The 13,226-nt window shown below is 37.2% G+C and overlaps 2 protein-coding genes across 2 annotated transcripts in view; one reads left to right on the top strand and one right to left on the bottom strand.

Annotated features, from left to right (window-relative positions):
• LOC122839322 (GRIP and coiled-coil domain-containing protein 2) overlaps positions 1–12,511 on the top strand; it is a 28,931-nt gene extending 16,420 nt beyond the window's left edge. Inside the window, exons 19-24 of the mRNA XM_044130779.1 lie at positions 82–258; positions 1,677–1,885; positions 5,227–5,454; positions 6,085–6,224; positions 9,791–9,992; positions 10,177–12,511. Of these exons, the coding sequence (XP_043986714.1) occupies positions 82–258; positions 1,677–1,885; positions 5,227–5,454; positions 6,085–6,224; positions 9,791–9,992; positions 10,177–10,250 (1,030 nt within the window). The 3' untranslated portion in view covers positions 10,251–12,511. The remainder of the gene's footprint in view (positions 1–81; positions 259–1,676; positions 1,886–5,226; positions 5,455–6,084; positions 6,225–9,790; positions 9,993–10,176) is intronic.
• tmem223 (transmembrane protein 223) lies at positions 8,131–9,718 on the bottom strand. Its single transcript, XM_044130788.1, has one exon. The coding sequence runs from the start codon at positions 8,982–8,984 to the stop codon at positions 8,214–8,216; it is 771 nt and encodes a 256-aa protein (XP_043986723.1). The 5' UTR covers positions 8,985–9,718; the 3' UTR covers positions 8,131–8,213.
• Positions 12,512–13,226: the final 715 nt, after the last annotated feature.

The following is a 13,226-nucleotide window of genomic DNA, read 5'->3' as shown; positions in this document are numbered from 1 at the left end:
TTTGGTTACTCTGCTCTGTGAGTATGCGTGAAATAGAAGAAATGCATTTTAAGTAAAACGAGTGTGTGTCGTGGTCTGCAGGGAGCAGTTGTCCTCTCAGGTTGAACAGCTGCGGAGCCGACTGTCTGAGAGCCAACAGAGCCTCCAGAGCAGCGTCGCCGAGCTGCAGCAGCTCCAGGCTGAGCACGACACTCTGCTGGAGAGGCACAACAAAATCCTGCAGGAAAACATCACCAAAGAGGCTGAGCTGCGAGAGAGGTGAAACGTTTTTGTTTTTAATTCTACATCTACTGAGGTTTGTGTGCTCATACGGTTGACATATTGTCTAATTTTTCCCCTCTTCCCTACTGTCTGTCTGCACAAAAGTATGCATGCCCTTTCACATTGCAAGCAAAATATTAAATCTATTTTATTGGGGCTTTACGTTACAGTAGTTTTAAAATGATGATCTGAAACGTGTGGTGTGCACATTCACAACCAAAAACTTTTAGAATCCACCATGTTGGTATATAATTTCAGTGTTAAACAATGAAATTCACTCTTCAACATCCTGAAAAATAAAGACTGTGGCTCAACGGCAAAACTACAGAGACTTTCCAATCCACCTGAACAGACAGGAATAATCAAAAAGACTAAGTGCTAAGAGACCTACGGTAACTCTTAAGGAGCTGCAGAGATTCACAGCTCAGGTGGAAAAATCTGTCAAAGACAACTGTTACTCCTCAGTGATGTAAGAAATTCTGTTTTCCTCAAGCCATGTGGAAAACAGGCGTCTCCAAACATTTTGTACACGGGCCTAAATTGCTGAGTCGAAAGAAGTGGTTGGCCAAAAACCCAACAACCTGAAATCAAGCCAATAAAGTAATAAAGTAGTCCGATTTCTTTTCTTTCTTTTTTTTTTAAATGGATACTTATTGTAGATCCAAAACTTGAAAAGGATGGCCATTGTAAATTAAAAGCAGAAAAGTAGTACATTTTTGGCAAAAGTTTGGAAAAAAAACTGGGAACATTTCTGAGTGTGAACAGTTCAAAATTTGCTAGAAAAGTTGTGGAACTAAATGCCATTATAATTATTAATACTAAGATAAATGTCACAAATCTGAGCAGCAGCCATCTGAGTTGTGGAGCTCCAGGGGGAGCGCTCTGAGCTGCGCTCTGACAACACATGCAGGGCCGTAATGCAGGGGGGGTGAGGGGACTTAAAATCCTATTTATAGTTTTCCAGACAAAACTGGAACACACAAAAACACGCACAAATTATTAAAGTTTTTGTTGTACTGTTGAAACCATTAAACAATCTTTCCTTCTTATAAGTGGAGCTACATGATGGTTGATGTTACCATTCTAAAATAACTTGCAATAAAGTTTTGGCAAAGATCAATGTAATTTTTACAGGCAGTGGAGTGTTGTTGTTAGCAGCTGCTGAAAGTAACTAAAAAATTACTTTTAATGTAACTTAGTTACTTTCCAAATCACGTGATCAGTAATCTAAGTTACTTTTTCAAAGAGTAATCAGTAATCCGATTAAAGTTACTTTTTCAAAGTAACTATGCCATCACTGTCTGTCACATAGAATCCCAATAAAATCCATTCAATGCTTGGAAAGGCAAACTACAAATGCCTAATCAAATGTTCCAGATTCCTAACATCCTGTTTCTCTCTGACCCGTCCTACAGGGTTTTGACGTTGCAGACAGAGAACATGTCTTTACGGTCAGAGGTGACTCAGGCTCAGGCTGACCTGTCGTCCCAGGTGGAGGCCCAGCGGCAGACCTACAGGGAGCAGCTGAGGAAGCTGCAGGACGACCACCGGGCCACCGTGGAGACGCTGCAGGGACAGCTGAGCCGCGTCGAGGTGCAGCTCTTCAACCTGCAGAGCCAGAACAGTAAGCTCAGCTTGAAGCACTTTAAACAGGCGAAATGTAACACGTGAGCATCTTACACATGAAATCAGATATTTACATACACTATTAAACAAAACAAAAAAAAGAGAGAAAAAATCAGGGTTCATACAGGTGCTTGAAATTCTTGAAAATGCTTGAATTTGAATTATGTGTTTTCAAGGTTTGGAAAATGCTTGACATTAAAACTGAATAGTTTTGTTACAAAGTTCAATCTAACGTTTGATTAAAAGTTGAAATTTAAAAAAACTTCATTTCCAGTTGAAACCAGACATTTACAGGAACCTAAAAGTTTGAACTGAAATCAGATTAAACTTCTCATGTTTTAGTTGGTGAGAATTATTCAAATTTAACTTGTGGAGCATCTTTTTAAAGATTTCTTGTTTTACTTTCTTCATATTCTTTGCCTTTAATTTGAGCAGGAAGAAAATTTATCTTCACACAATTTGTTTGGATTGTTTCAGTGTAATGAATACTTATTATTCCTAATTGCCTTTTAACTTATTGATCATCCTATATTTTATATGTTAAACAACGTTATTGAAATTCAGGGATTTTTTTGTTAAATTAGTTTTTATCTCTCAAACCAGTCAAGTGTGTGAGACATTTCAAAACATTTGTTATATTTTAGCTTTGCTCACAAGACATTAATAAGTCATACATAATATCATATAATAGTGAATTAAAACTGTTCTTTTTTTTATTTTCTTTATCTCCAAAGTGTGGTGCTGGAAAAGTTTGAAAACTTACTTTGAAAATACCTGAAATTTTTTTTTAATTTTACTGAAGGAAGATTCTACAAACCCTGTTTTGTCTTTCACTGACTGACGTTAAATCAGACAAAACATTTGCTGCTTTGGGAGCATCAAGTGGTTTATAGAGTAGACTTTTTCCTCCGCTTCATGAGACGAGTGATGGGACACAGAGAGCTCACAGGGGTGAAGATATTGGTGTGTTTATCAGCAGAGCTCATTCATCACCTCCCACACAGCTGCCCACTGCAGTGAAACACCAAATACACACAGCAAAGACTTGGAAATGCGAGTGTACGGACGTGTGCTGCTTCTCTGTCACTTCAGCTTGGCCAGGTGTTGGCGAGGCGCCGCGGCTCTGTTCCCGCCTCGCAGTGTGGCAAACAGGCCCCTTTGGCATCTGGAGAGGCTCCTCATTAGTGTCTCACACATAAAAGACCCTTGTTTTTTAGGGCGCGTTTGGCTTATCTCACCACATATTTCTGAATTTAATTGCATGGATTGAATTAGCTTGTGTTTGTTTTACTGGTACAATCAAGCAGTTTGATTATTTACTGTAATCAAACTGTAAATCGCATGTACCACACATTAAAATCTACTGATATCTTTCCTTTATAGTCTTATTTATTCTGTCTATGAACCAGGTGAACGCTGCTGATTGGATAATATTTTGCTTCAAACTTGAGTTCTTGTGACCTCATAAATAGTAAACAAATAAATAAATAGTAAATAAATAAGTATATATAAATAAATAATGTTTATCCTTTATTAAAATGGACTTATTATGCAAAATTCACCTTTTGCACATTTTTATTCTTCCAGTTGTGTCTTAACTACTTCTAAAAACACTCCAAGCACTTTTTTTGCCAGTGAGTCAATGTTTTTTGGTGCCTGAAAAATGAGCCAATTCAATGCGCCGTTACCTAGCAACCCCAGCCAAGCCCAGCCCGTTACCTAGCAACCAAAACGGAATTTCATCATGTTTGGTTAGCTGGTTTTACCGCCTTATACTGGAAAAGACGAGCATTTCAGTTGGTAGTGCAAGAGGCTCCACTTCTGCTTTTCAAAGATTTACGGTCGCATCTGTTTGCAGCCATTTTAAACGCTGAGTTGGGGAGGTGTGGCCAGCAGCAGCCTATTGATTTAAAGGTTCAGAGACCCTAAAACTGCTCATTATGAAAGTCAGCTCAAAATCTCAGACTAAAATCTAATTATGCATGAATGATTCTGAAAAACCAACCTGTTTAGGATTGTATTTGAAGCGTAATCAATTACAAATTTACTGATGGAACTTGACTCATTGTCGTGTTTTGATTATTGATTCTATGTTGCATTGTGTTTCTGTGTTTGATATGATGTAAAGCACTTTGAAACGTCTTGATGCTGAAATGTGCTATACAAAATAAAATTTGATTGATTGAATCTCTGTAAAAAAGAAATGTAATGAACATCTTTTGTAAAGCACATAAACCCATCTTAACCTGTTAAAAGAAACATGGTAGGTCACCTTTGAGGGTGTTTAAGTTTAATTCTTCTGTTTGTTTGGTCTGCCAGATACCTAGAGCTAAAATAAAGTATATTTTCAGGAGGAGAGTACATTAGAATATATATATATTTTTCTTTCTTTTAAATGTTTTCATATGATCCTGGTTAAATGAGCGCCAGTTTCAGTGTCTCAACGAGGCCCTCTAGTGGTCAGCAGCTGCTTCACTATTCCTATTAACCTGCTGGGGGTGGAGGGGGTTTAGTTCCAGCTTCATGAATCATATTTATCCTCCCACTTTCTCAAGTCACTGTGCGTCTTTCTCATCATTTTCCTGTGTGATGCTTCAACTGTTTGGCACAGTGATCTGCAGCTTTTACAATCCAAAAAGCCATTTTTGCTCTCAGTCCAGTTAAATAAAACGGGTTGGGAGCTACAAATATTACCTAACTTTTTGAAAAAAAAATAGCAAAGATTTTGAAAAGAAACTTACCATAGTGAATCTATAGAGCACCAACTGACTCCTATTTTTAGGTTTTAATAAAAAGAAAAACATAAACTGTTTTCAAAAAGATGATGGCTACATTTTCTTATATTGGATGTTGATATTTGCACGTAGTTTTCAAACTAATTATAGCAAAAAAATAAATCTAAATAAAAATGATAGTAATTTTAAATGTAATTATTCCATGAAAAAAAATGCTAAAAGCTGCATATGTTGCTATATCATTTTTCCCCAGTTTATCATTTTTAGTCAGTTTTTAAGAACCAATGTGGAAGGTCCAGAAATCCACACGGGGCTCCAGAGTTAAAAGTGTTCTGGAAAACCAAATAAAAAAATATCCTAACTTCCATCCATCCATCCATCCATTTTCTGTTCACCCTTGTCCCTAGTGGGGTCGGGAAGGTTGTTGGTTTCTATCTCCAGCTGCGTTCTGAGCGAGAGGCGGGGTTCACCCTGGACAGGTCGCCAGTCTGTCGCAGGGCAAATATCCCAACTTGTTAGGATCTATTCTACAACCATTGGCACTTTGTAGCTGAACTATTGTGCTATTTTTCTTCCTTAAGCCTATCTTATCTTCCGACCTCAGGTGCAGTGTCGGCCCAGTCCAGCCGTAAGCCTCTGGCATCAGAACTTCAGCGGAGAAGCGCCGATCAGAACCAAGCAGGGTTGGGATCGATGGGTTTGAACGACCTGCAGTCGATGGCCCGGGAGGAGGGGGAAGGCATGGAAACCACGGAGACCGAGAGATTGTCGCCAAAACTCGCAGCCCCGCCCTCCCTGGAGCAGCTGCTCACATCCCCAGACCCCAAACAGGGTGAGTTACAAAGATACAAGTTTATAAATTTAATTCAGCAACAAAGGAGCTATTTACAGCGCAATTTTTCTCCTTTTAATATTCATGAGATTTCATGTAGTATAATCCTTTTTTGTTAAGTGGAAAGAAAAAGTTTATGCAAATAAAATAATTGTATTTATTTGCATGAAAATAAAATTTACAAAATTATTTTATTTGATAATAAATAAAATTAATAACATAATTATTAAAATAAATCATGTTTAATAAATACAATAATAAATAAAATTTATTTACTAATAAATAATATGATATATTATCTCATGCAATTATTTTTGCATGAAATAATTCATGTGAAAATATTTGCAGAAATTATTTTATTTATTGATTTGCATAAAATAATTTTTATTTGCATGATTAAAGTATACCAACTAGGCAAACTACTAGAGTAACAAAGCTGTCCCGTTTAAAGCATGAAATATATTTTTCTAGGATTTTTTTATTGTCATACCACCTAGCTAGTACGAAATGTGATCCACCACACAGAAAAATAAGTAAATAAACAATAAAGTAATTAATTTTATGTAATCTTCATATTTGACTGCTGTGTATTTATACAGAGCCTGTTTAATTTGCTTGTTGCATCTCCAGAGCCGTTTGTTTGGACGGCGGAGCCGACCAAAGAGGAGCTGACCGAGAAGCTGAGCACGGCCACGCGCAGCATGGAGCACATGAACGGCCTGCTGCACGAAACCGAGGCCACCAACGCTGTCCTCATGGAGCAGATCACTGTGCGTATGAACATCTTATTTAACCTTGACTTTACTTGTACAGCACATTTCAGCAACAAGGCAGATCAAAGTGCTTCCCATAAAATCATAACACAGTAACCAATCATTAAACAAGCAATAAACATTACATTTTAGTCAAACGCAATCTTAACCCTCCTGTTATGTTAGTTTCTGAGGTACACCAATAATATTCGTGGGTCAATTTGACCCGGGGAATGTTTAATCATGCAATGGTGTCAGAAACCAACAAATTCCTCCAAAACATTTTTGTATCAGATTATTAACTCCAATACTTACCATTTCAATCAATATTTTTGCAATGATGTTTTTTTATTTCTCACAAATAAAGGATCAATAACGACAATCTACTCATTTATTCATTTGGACATAAAAAATAGAATTTACATTTTTATGTCCACTGAAAAAAACCTGAAAACAAAAAAACAACAATTTCAAGGAAATTGTTGTTTTGTAAAAAAAAAATAAAAATTATATTACATTTTGATTTTTTTCTCTCAATGGGTGATCTTTATAATTGAACTTGAGACACACATACTGTTCAGGGTCAAATTGACCTGCTGATTAAAATCAAGATAAATGAGTCATGCAGAGAGTATTTATGTTTTCCTCCACTTCTGCTGAGTGTCACTCAGTGTGGGTGGAGTTTGTCCACGGTAACAGAAAATGTTCCCGTCAATCGTTGTTGGTTGCTAAAACCAGTGATGTTACAAAATAACGCGTTACTGACGTTGGACCACTTTTTTCAGTAATGAGTAATTAACGTGTTGCTATTTCAAAACCAATAGTCAGACTACAGTTACTTATCGAAATCACTGCTTTACCGTTTTCTTTTGTTATTTAATCATATTTCCTCTACACGTCTTGTCGAGTGACCAACATCTCTATACAACAGAAATGTAAACAATGGAGGGAGATGCGCTTTTGAGTTTCTGTCTCCAACTCCAATTATTATAAGCGGCTTGGGCTTTTTTTTCTTCTTTTTTTTTTAAGTTGCTTACAAATTTAATGAGTATATGGTATACTATATAGTATATGAGTATACAATATGGGGACTTTAAAATCCTTCTTAGAGTTTTCCAGTGGACCACACAAATTACTCCTGCCGTTTTTTTGGGGGGTTTTGTACAGTTGCAACCATTAAACAATCTCCTTTTCAGTTCAACCTTATAAGTGGAGACACATTGTTGATGTTACCATTATAAAATAGCTTGCAATTAAGTATTAGCAAAGCTCAATGTAATTTTCACAGGAGGCGGAGCATTGTTGTTAGCAGCTGCTGAAAGTAACTAAAAGTTACTTTTAATGTAAATTAGTTCCTTTCCAAATCAAGTACTCAGTAATCTAACTAAGTTACTTTTTCAAGGAGTAATCAGTAATTCAATTAAAGTTAATTAAAGTTACTTTTTTAAAGTAACTATGCCATTACTGGCTAAAACATACCAGCAGTGTCTAAATTTCATTTTGGGTCATATCAAGATCAGGAATGTTTTCAAGGCCAGTTTATGCCAGAATTTGTTAATTTTGTGGTACTACTTTAAAAGTATTTGCAGTATTCCCACTTATTTATGACATCAAATGTGACATTTTTATTACTTGACATCAAGTAAGGCTGAGTCAGTATATTCATAAAAGTAAGAAATACTGCCACCTGCAGGTAGGAGTTATGTTACTTATAGTCAATGTTTATCACCATTTTTGCTGTAAATTAGCAATAAACTCACAGTTATACATTAATGCTTAGAAAAGCGAAGATCTGTTGATTTTGCATAAATTTCTGGAATTGTGAGACTGTCCAGAAGAACTTTAGAAAAACTTTGGCGAACCATATTTGGCCCCCTGGCCTTGAGTTTGACACATATGGAAACTTGCAGGAGGGTTTTAAATGTTTTAATACAAATCGAATATTTATGAGCCAACATTTTATTTAAAATATTTTGTTTAACAGTAAATAATCCACATCATGTCGTATTAAAATGGTCTATATGCACCAACGGTGACGTCAAACAGCCTGGCGTTCTTTACGGTTCCATCTTTGTCCAGCAGAAAGTAGAGCCGGTGTCCCTTGATTCTGAGCGGGATGAATGAGGGGGACTCCTGTCTGTGAGCGTGGCAGGCCACCTGATTTAGTGGCACATTAATGGTCCTGCCTCTGTCTGGTCCCAGAGGAGACTGTGTCCGTACCGTCACCATCCTCCCGCCCTTATGTAGAACCACCTTACTGACCGACCTCCGGCAGAACAGAGCCCCGAGCCCGACTATCCCTGCTCCTATGGTCAGGCATCCAAGGGTAAAGCCGTACCTCCAGGCGTTTGAACCCAGGTTCATCTCGAAACTCCACATCCCGGCCAGTCCGGTGGTGGTGGTGGGCGCCTTAGCTCGGCCTTTTCCGCCGGTGTCTCTGAGCCCGGTGAAGGCGAACTGAGCCAGGTACGTCCAGAAGACGAACTGGCCGCCGCAGAAGACCGTCAGACCCCGGAAGAAGCGGGTTCTGTCGTGCTCGAACAGGGTGACATCTTTGACAGGCTGGGTGTAGCTGCAGTAGCCTCGACGGGCTGCTACCTGGCGGGCTGTGGGAGCAAGCATCTCCCCTTTCTGTCCGAACCAGGTAAATAATCGCGTAGATTCCCCGCTCGACTGGGTCGCATTTTGAAAGACTCGAGCTTTCTGCTGAAAATTACCGAGTCGAAATAGCCTGGAGTACCGCTCCAGAGCTCCGCAAAGTAGGCGCTCATATCCCATTTCTCACTCTAACTTTGTTTATAATGTTATATGACTCTTAACAACACAGTCCGTCGCTGTTTTAAATACACTTTTATTTCACTACAGGTTCTCTGTCCGTGAGGGCGCCGCCATACTTGTTATGTATTCGCTTTCTGAACTCTCGCGAGAATAGTGACGTGTCACTCTGTCGAGTCAATTCTGTGAAAATCAGTGTAGAACCGTTTCTTGTCCCCTCAAATGCTTATATTTAAGGAGGAACTGTACAAAATTATTCGTACCGCTTGATCCTACATTATGTAACGTCACTTCCCAAATATGTCAGTGTACTTTATATGAATTTTATCTGATGGACCAACAGAAAGATATGCATAATTTTGAAATTAAAGGATGCATCACAGAAGAACAAACTAAATTGCTTCTAAAACTGGCTGATTTTTGTATTTAAAAAAAAAACAGCCTGGGATAACAGGATATGTCAGGAAATTAATCATTGGAATGATGCAAATTATTTGTTACCCACACTTGAATGAGATATTTTTTCTGAAAAATAATACTTTGCTTTACTTATTTTTATCATCAGTTGCTGTTTTGTCTTTGAGATTCTAAGTAAATCAGCCATTTATAATAAACGTCTAGCAAGCAAAAAGTCCATATTTTACAGAGGAGTGCATCCTATGAGACTTTCACTTGCATAATATTATGAAGGTTAGCTCTTTAAAACAAAACAAAAGTCTTAAATCAGTTGATTTTACATTAATTCAATTCATAATTACTTTTATGCTCGTAGGAATGTGTTGTTTCATGTAGCTTTTATCGTCCTTCAGCTGTTAAAGAACGAAGTTAGACGACTTGAGCGAAACCAGGAGAGAGAGAAGAGCGTGGCCAACCTGGAGTATCTGAAGAACGTCCTGCTGCAGTTCATCTTCCTGCGTTCTGGCAGCGAGAGGCAGGCGCTCCTGCCCGTCATTCACACCATGCTGCAGCTCAGTCCAGAGGAGAAGAGCAAACTGGCTGCAATCGCACAAGGTACAAGTCTGCGTAATTTATCCTGAAGTTAAAAAAAAGCCTCATCTGTCCACTGTTGGTAATCATATTTAGTTTTATCTGTAATTAAAGTAATTTCTTTAGGTTAATTGATGTTGATCAAACGTGTGAAAACTTTTAATAATCCGGAGATATTTGGTGTTTACGCTGGTGCTTTTCCTTCCAGGTGAGGAAGAGGGAAGCGGCTCTCGCGGCTCAGGATGGACTTCCTACCTCCACAGCTGGTCTGGGATCAGATAGACTTAAAACGTGGGGAGCACCTTGCAGTGACATCACTGAGCCCGTCTCTGTGAGATTCTGTAACAACGATGCTAATTAAAATGGTTTTAACTGGGGCATTAACGCGTCATTGTGAGAAAACAGGCAGGACCACAGAATGTATGTAAGATAGTATTTTCTAGAAAGAGTTAAAGGAAAAAAGAATCTTTATTTACTTTTGCAAAGCATTAGGTACAAACACTGCTTCTCTGAGATGGACACAGGCTTGTTAAACTGCCTGTGAGATAATTTCAAATCTTTTCCACATATTATCTAACATTTATGTTAGAACAGTACTTTATTGAAGCACCATATGATGCAGTTAGCATTCAGTTTTCTTTAGTAGAATTATCTGGTATTACTTGCCCACTTTACCCTGCAAAATTTCTCTAAATCTACCAGATCGTGACGCTGTTTCTAGTCCATAGCCCTGTTTAGGTGAGCTCGTAGATTATCTATTTAAATTAGAATTAAATCTGGAGTTTGGCTAATTTAAATGTCCCTCTTTTGAAGCCATTTGTTTGCTGGTTTGTATTCATGGCTGGTTTCACCGTGATGCTAAATATTAAAACCCTAAATTCTTAATCTTTAGCTTTACAGCCTTACAGTTTTTGGAACTGCACTTATTTCAATTAATTTAATTAAAACGCCATTCCATTTGAGAAGTAACCCCAGATCATGATGCTGCCACCACCATGTTTCGCTGTGGGCATGGTCTCCTTACTTGTGATATTAGAGTCAGAGTTATCTTCCCGAATAATAGCTTTTTGTTTCTTCAGCTTGTAAATATTCTTCCATAAATATTAGTTAGATTTTTTTGATGGATTGTTTTTGAAGGGTGCAAACATCTGGGAGATTCTACAAGTTCAGCTAAACGGTATTATAAGATAATCACTATACATGATAAGGATATGCTGTATAAATTGTTAGGTGTGGACAAGAAGAAAACTAAAAGCTAAAATTCAATCAAATTGTGTTTCAACCAAATATTTAAGGTTATTCTCGGTTACGCAGCAAGGTTATTCTACCCGTTTTATTTTTCCCTATAATAAATTTGTTTGCTTTTCGTTGAATTTTACAGGATAAATGTGGCATAATATGTGGCAAAAGGAGTGCATAAATTATGACGTTGTTTACATAACAAAATCTTGGCATTTTACCAGAGTTTGTGTCCAAATTTGGGAACCAAGGTTAGCCTTGCACCAAATTACCCATCATAAATTTGTTTTAGTTGTATTCATTTGTGTTGAAATGAAATCTGTTGGGCATTTTTCTACAGGCATAAGTCACATCACATGCAACTATTTCAAAATGTTTTCTTATTTCTGGATTTTAAAAAAAAATCATGTTGCAAACCAATAGTATAATTTAGGATTGTTTAAGAAGCTAAATGTAGCCTGGTATAATGTGACTTAAATGTCGGATGTTTAAATCATTGGTTAAAAAAAGAAGATTTGACTCCTCTGCTTATGTACATTGTACTTTACTCACTATTAACGGACAAGTTTTCACAAATCACATTTCTATTTTCAGTTTCTTTCAGTGCCTGTCATCATGTATGTTGACTGTTGAATGTCTTTCTGTGTGTTATAGTTTATCACTTTATCATCTAGAAACATGCAACAAAAAGGTGTTAATTTTCACCCATTTATAATCTTGTTGCTTATAAAATTATACAACCTTAATCCATACATTGTGGTAAGAAAAAAAAATCAACATTACGGTTCTTTAGGTGTTTTTTTTTTTTACATTATTCTGTGGGCAAAAATGTAGATTAAATTATTAGTGTAGCTCAGATAAATGATCATAAATTTGTGTTCATAATGATAACTGGTACTTCCTAAACTCAGGTGCAGGTATTTGTGTTTTCCAATGTAGCATTTGTAACTGCTGTTTTCATTTTATTTGTTTAATGACTGTACGGCTCTGCTGTGGGGTAGAAGTTTAATTTTCCATCACACACACTCAGATTTGCTTCTGCAACATTAATGCCTATCTTCTTCTCCTTGTTAATACTGTAGAAAGTTACTTGTTTGTCTTTTTTCCACTCCAGTGGCAGCTCTTTTGGGATCAGTCTACCACAACTTGAATGTACTTTTACCTTTTATATTTTGTGAAGGTTACTGTTATCAGAAGCTATGAGAGATTATCAGAAAATCGTTTAAGATTTTGTCTAGATGTAAAACAAAAATGACAGAAAACTGTGATTGTAAACAGATTAAAACCAACCAGGATGAGAGTGAGTTGGATTGTGTTTATTGATAATCTTAACACACTTTCATCTGCAGGTGAAACACGTGGAACTTTTTAACATTTAAGTATGTGGTTAAATGTAAAAACATTTAGGGGGTGTTAATACTTTTGTATGAACAAAAGTATTGTGTGTGTGCATGGAAGATGAATTTATGCTTCATGTATGGAGTCATCTTCCAGGGGAAATTTTATATGGGCCTTCCTTTTAAGGAAGTAAATGTGGTTCTGGAATTATGACGTAATCAGGGGAGGAAATGACAAATAATCGCCAGCGAATACCGCTGGACGTGAAACTAGACTACGTTTTTGTCGTTAGAGAGCTGCTGTAGCATTTTTATCGTCAACTTTTTATATCCTTACATTTTAAGACATGCATCAAGTTTTTCTTTACTTACATGTATAAATGTGTTTAAAAATAAATGGAAAGGATCCATGAGATGTTTCTGTAAGCCGCACGCCCGCCATATTGAAATTCTGTACGGTTTTCCAACACTCAAGAAAAAAGGAATAAAGTCAGATTTTTTGTTTTCTTGCAAAGCAGGAGTGTAAAAAAAGAAGTAAAGCAGTGGACAACAACAACATGTTAGCGGAACTGCCGATTTGTTCACACACGCACGCACATCTTGTAATTACTTTTGGCAGGTGGGAATTATAGTTTCCTGCCAGTAAATATCTCAAAAGTAAGTCAGTCGGAAAGCTCAGAGT

This window comes from Gambusia affinis, linkage group LG11, assembly GCF_019740435.1.
Source record: "Gambusia affinis linkage group LG11, SWU_Gaff_1.0, whole genome shotgun sequence".
Lineage (NCBI taxonomy): Eukaryota > Metazoa > Chordata > Actinopteri > Cyprinodontiformes > Poeciliidae > Gambusia > Gambusia affinis.
Note: the sequence above shows the minus strand (reverse complement) of the source record. Positions and strands in the feature narration are given on the sequence as shown.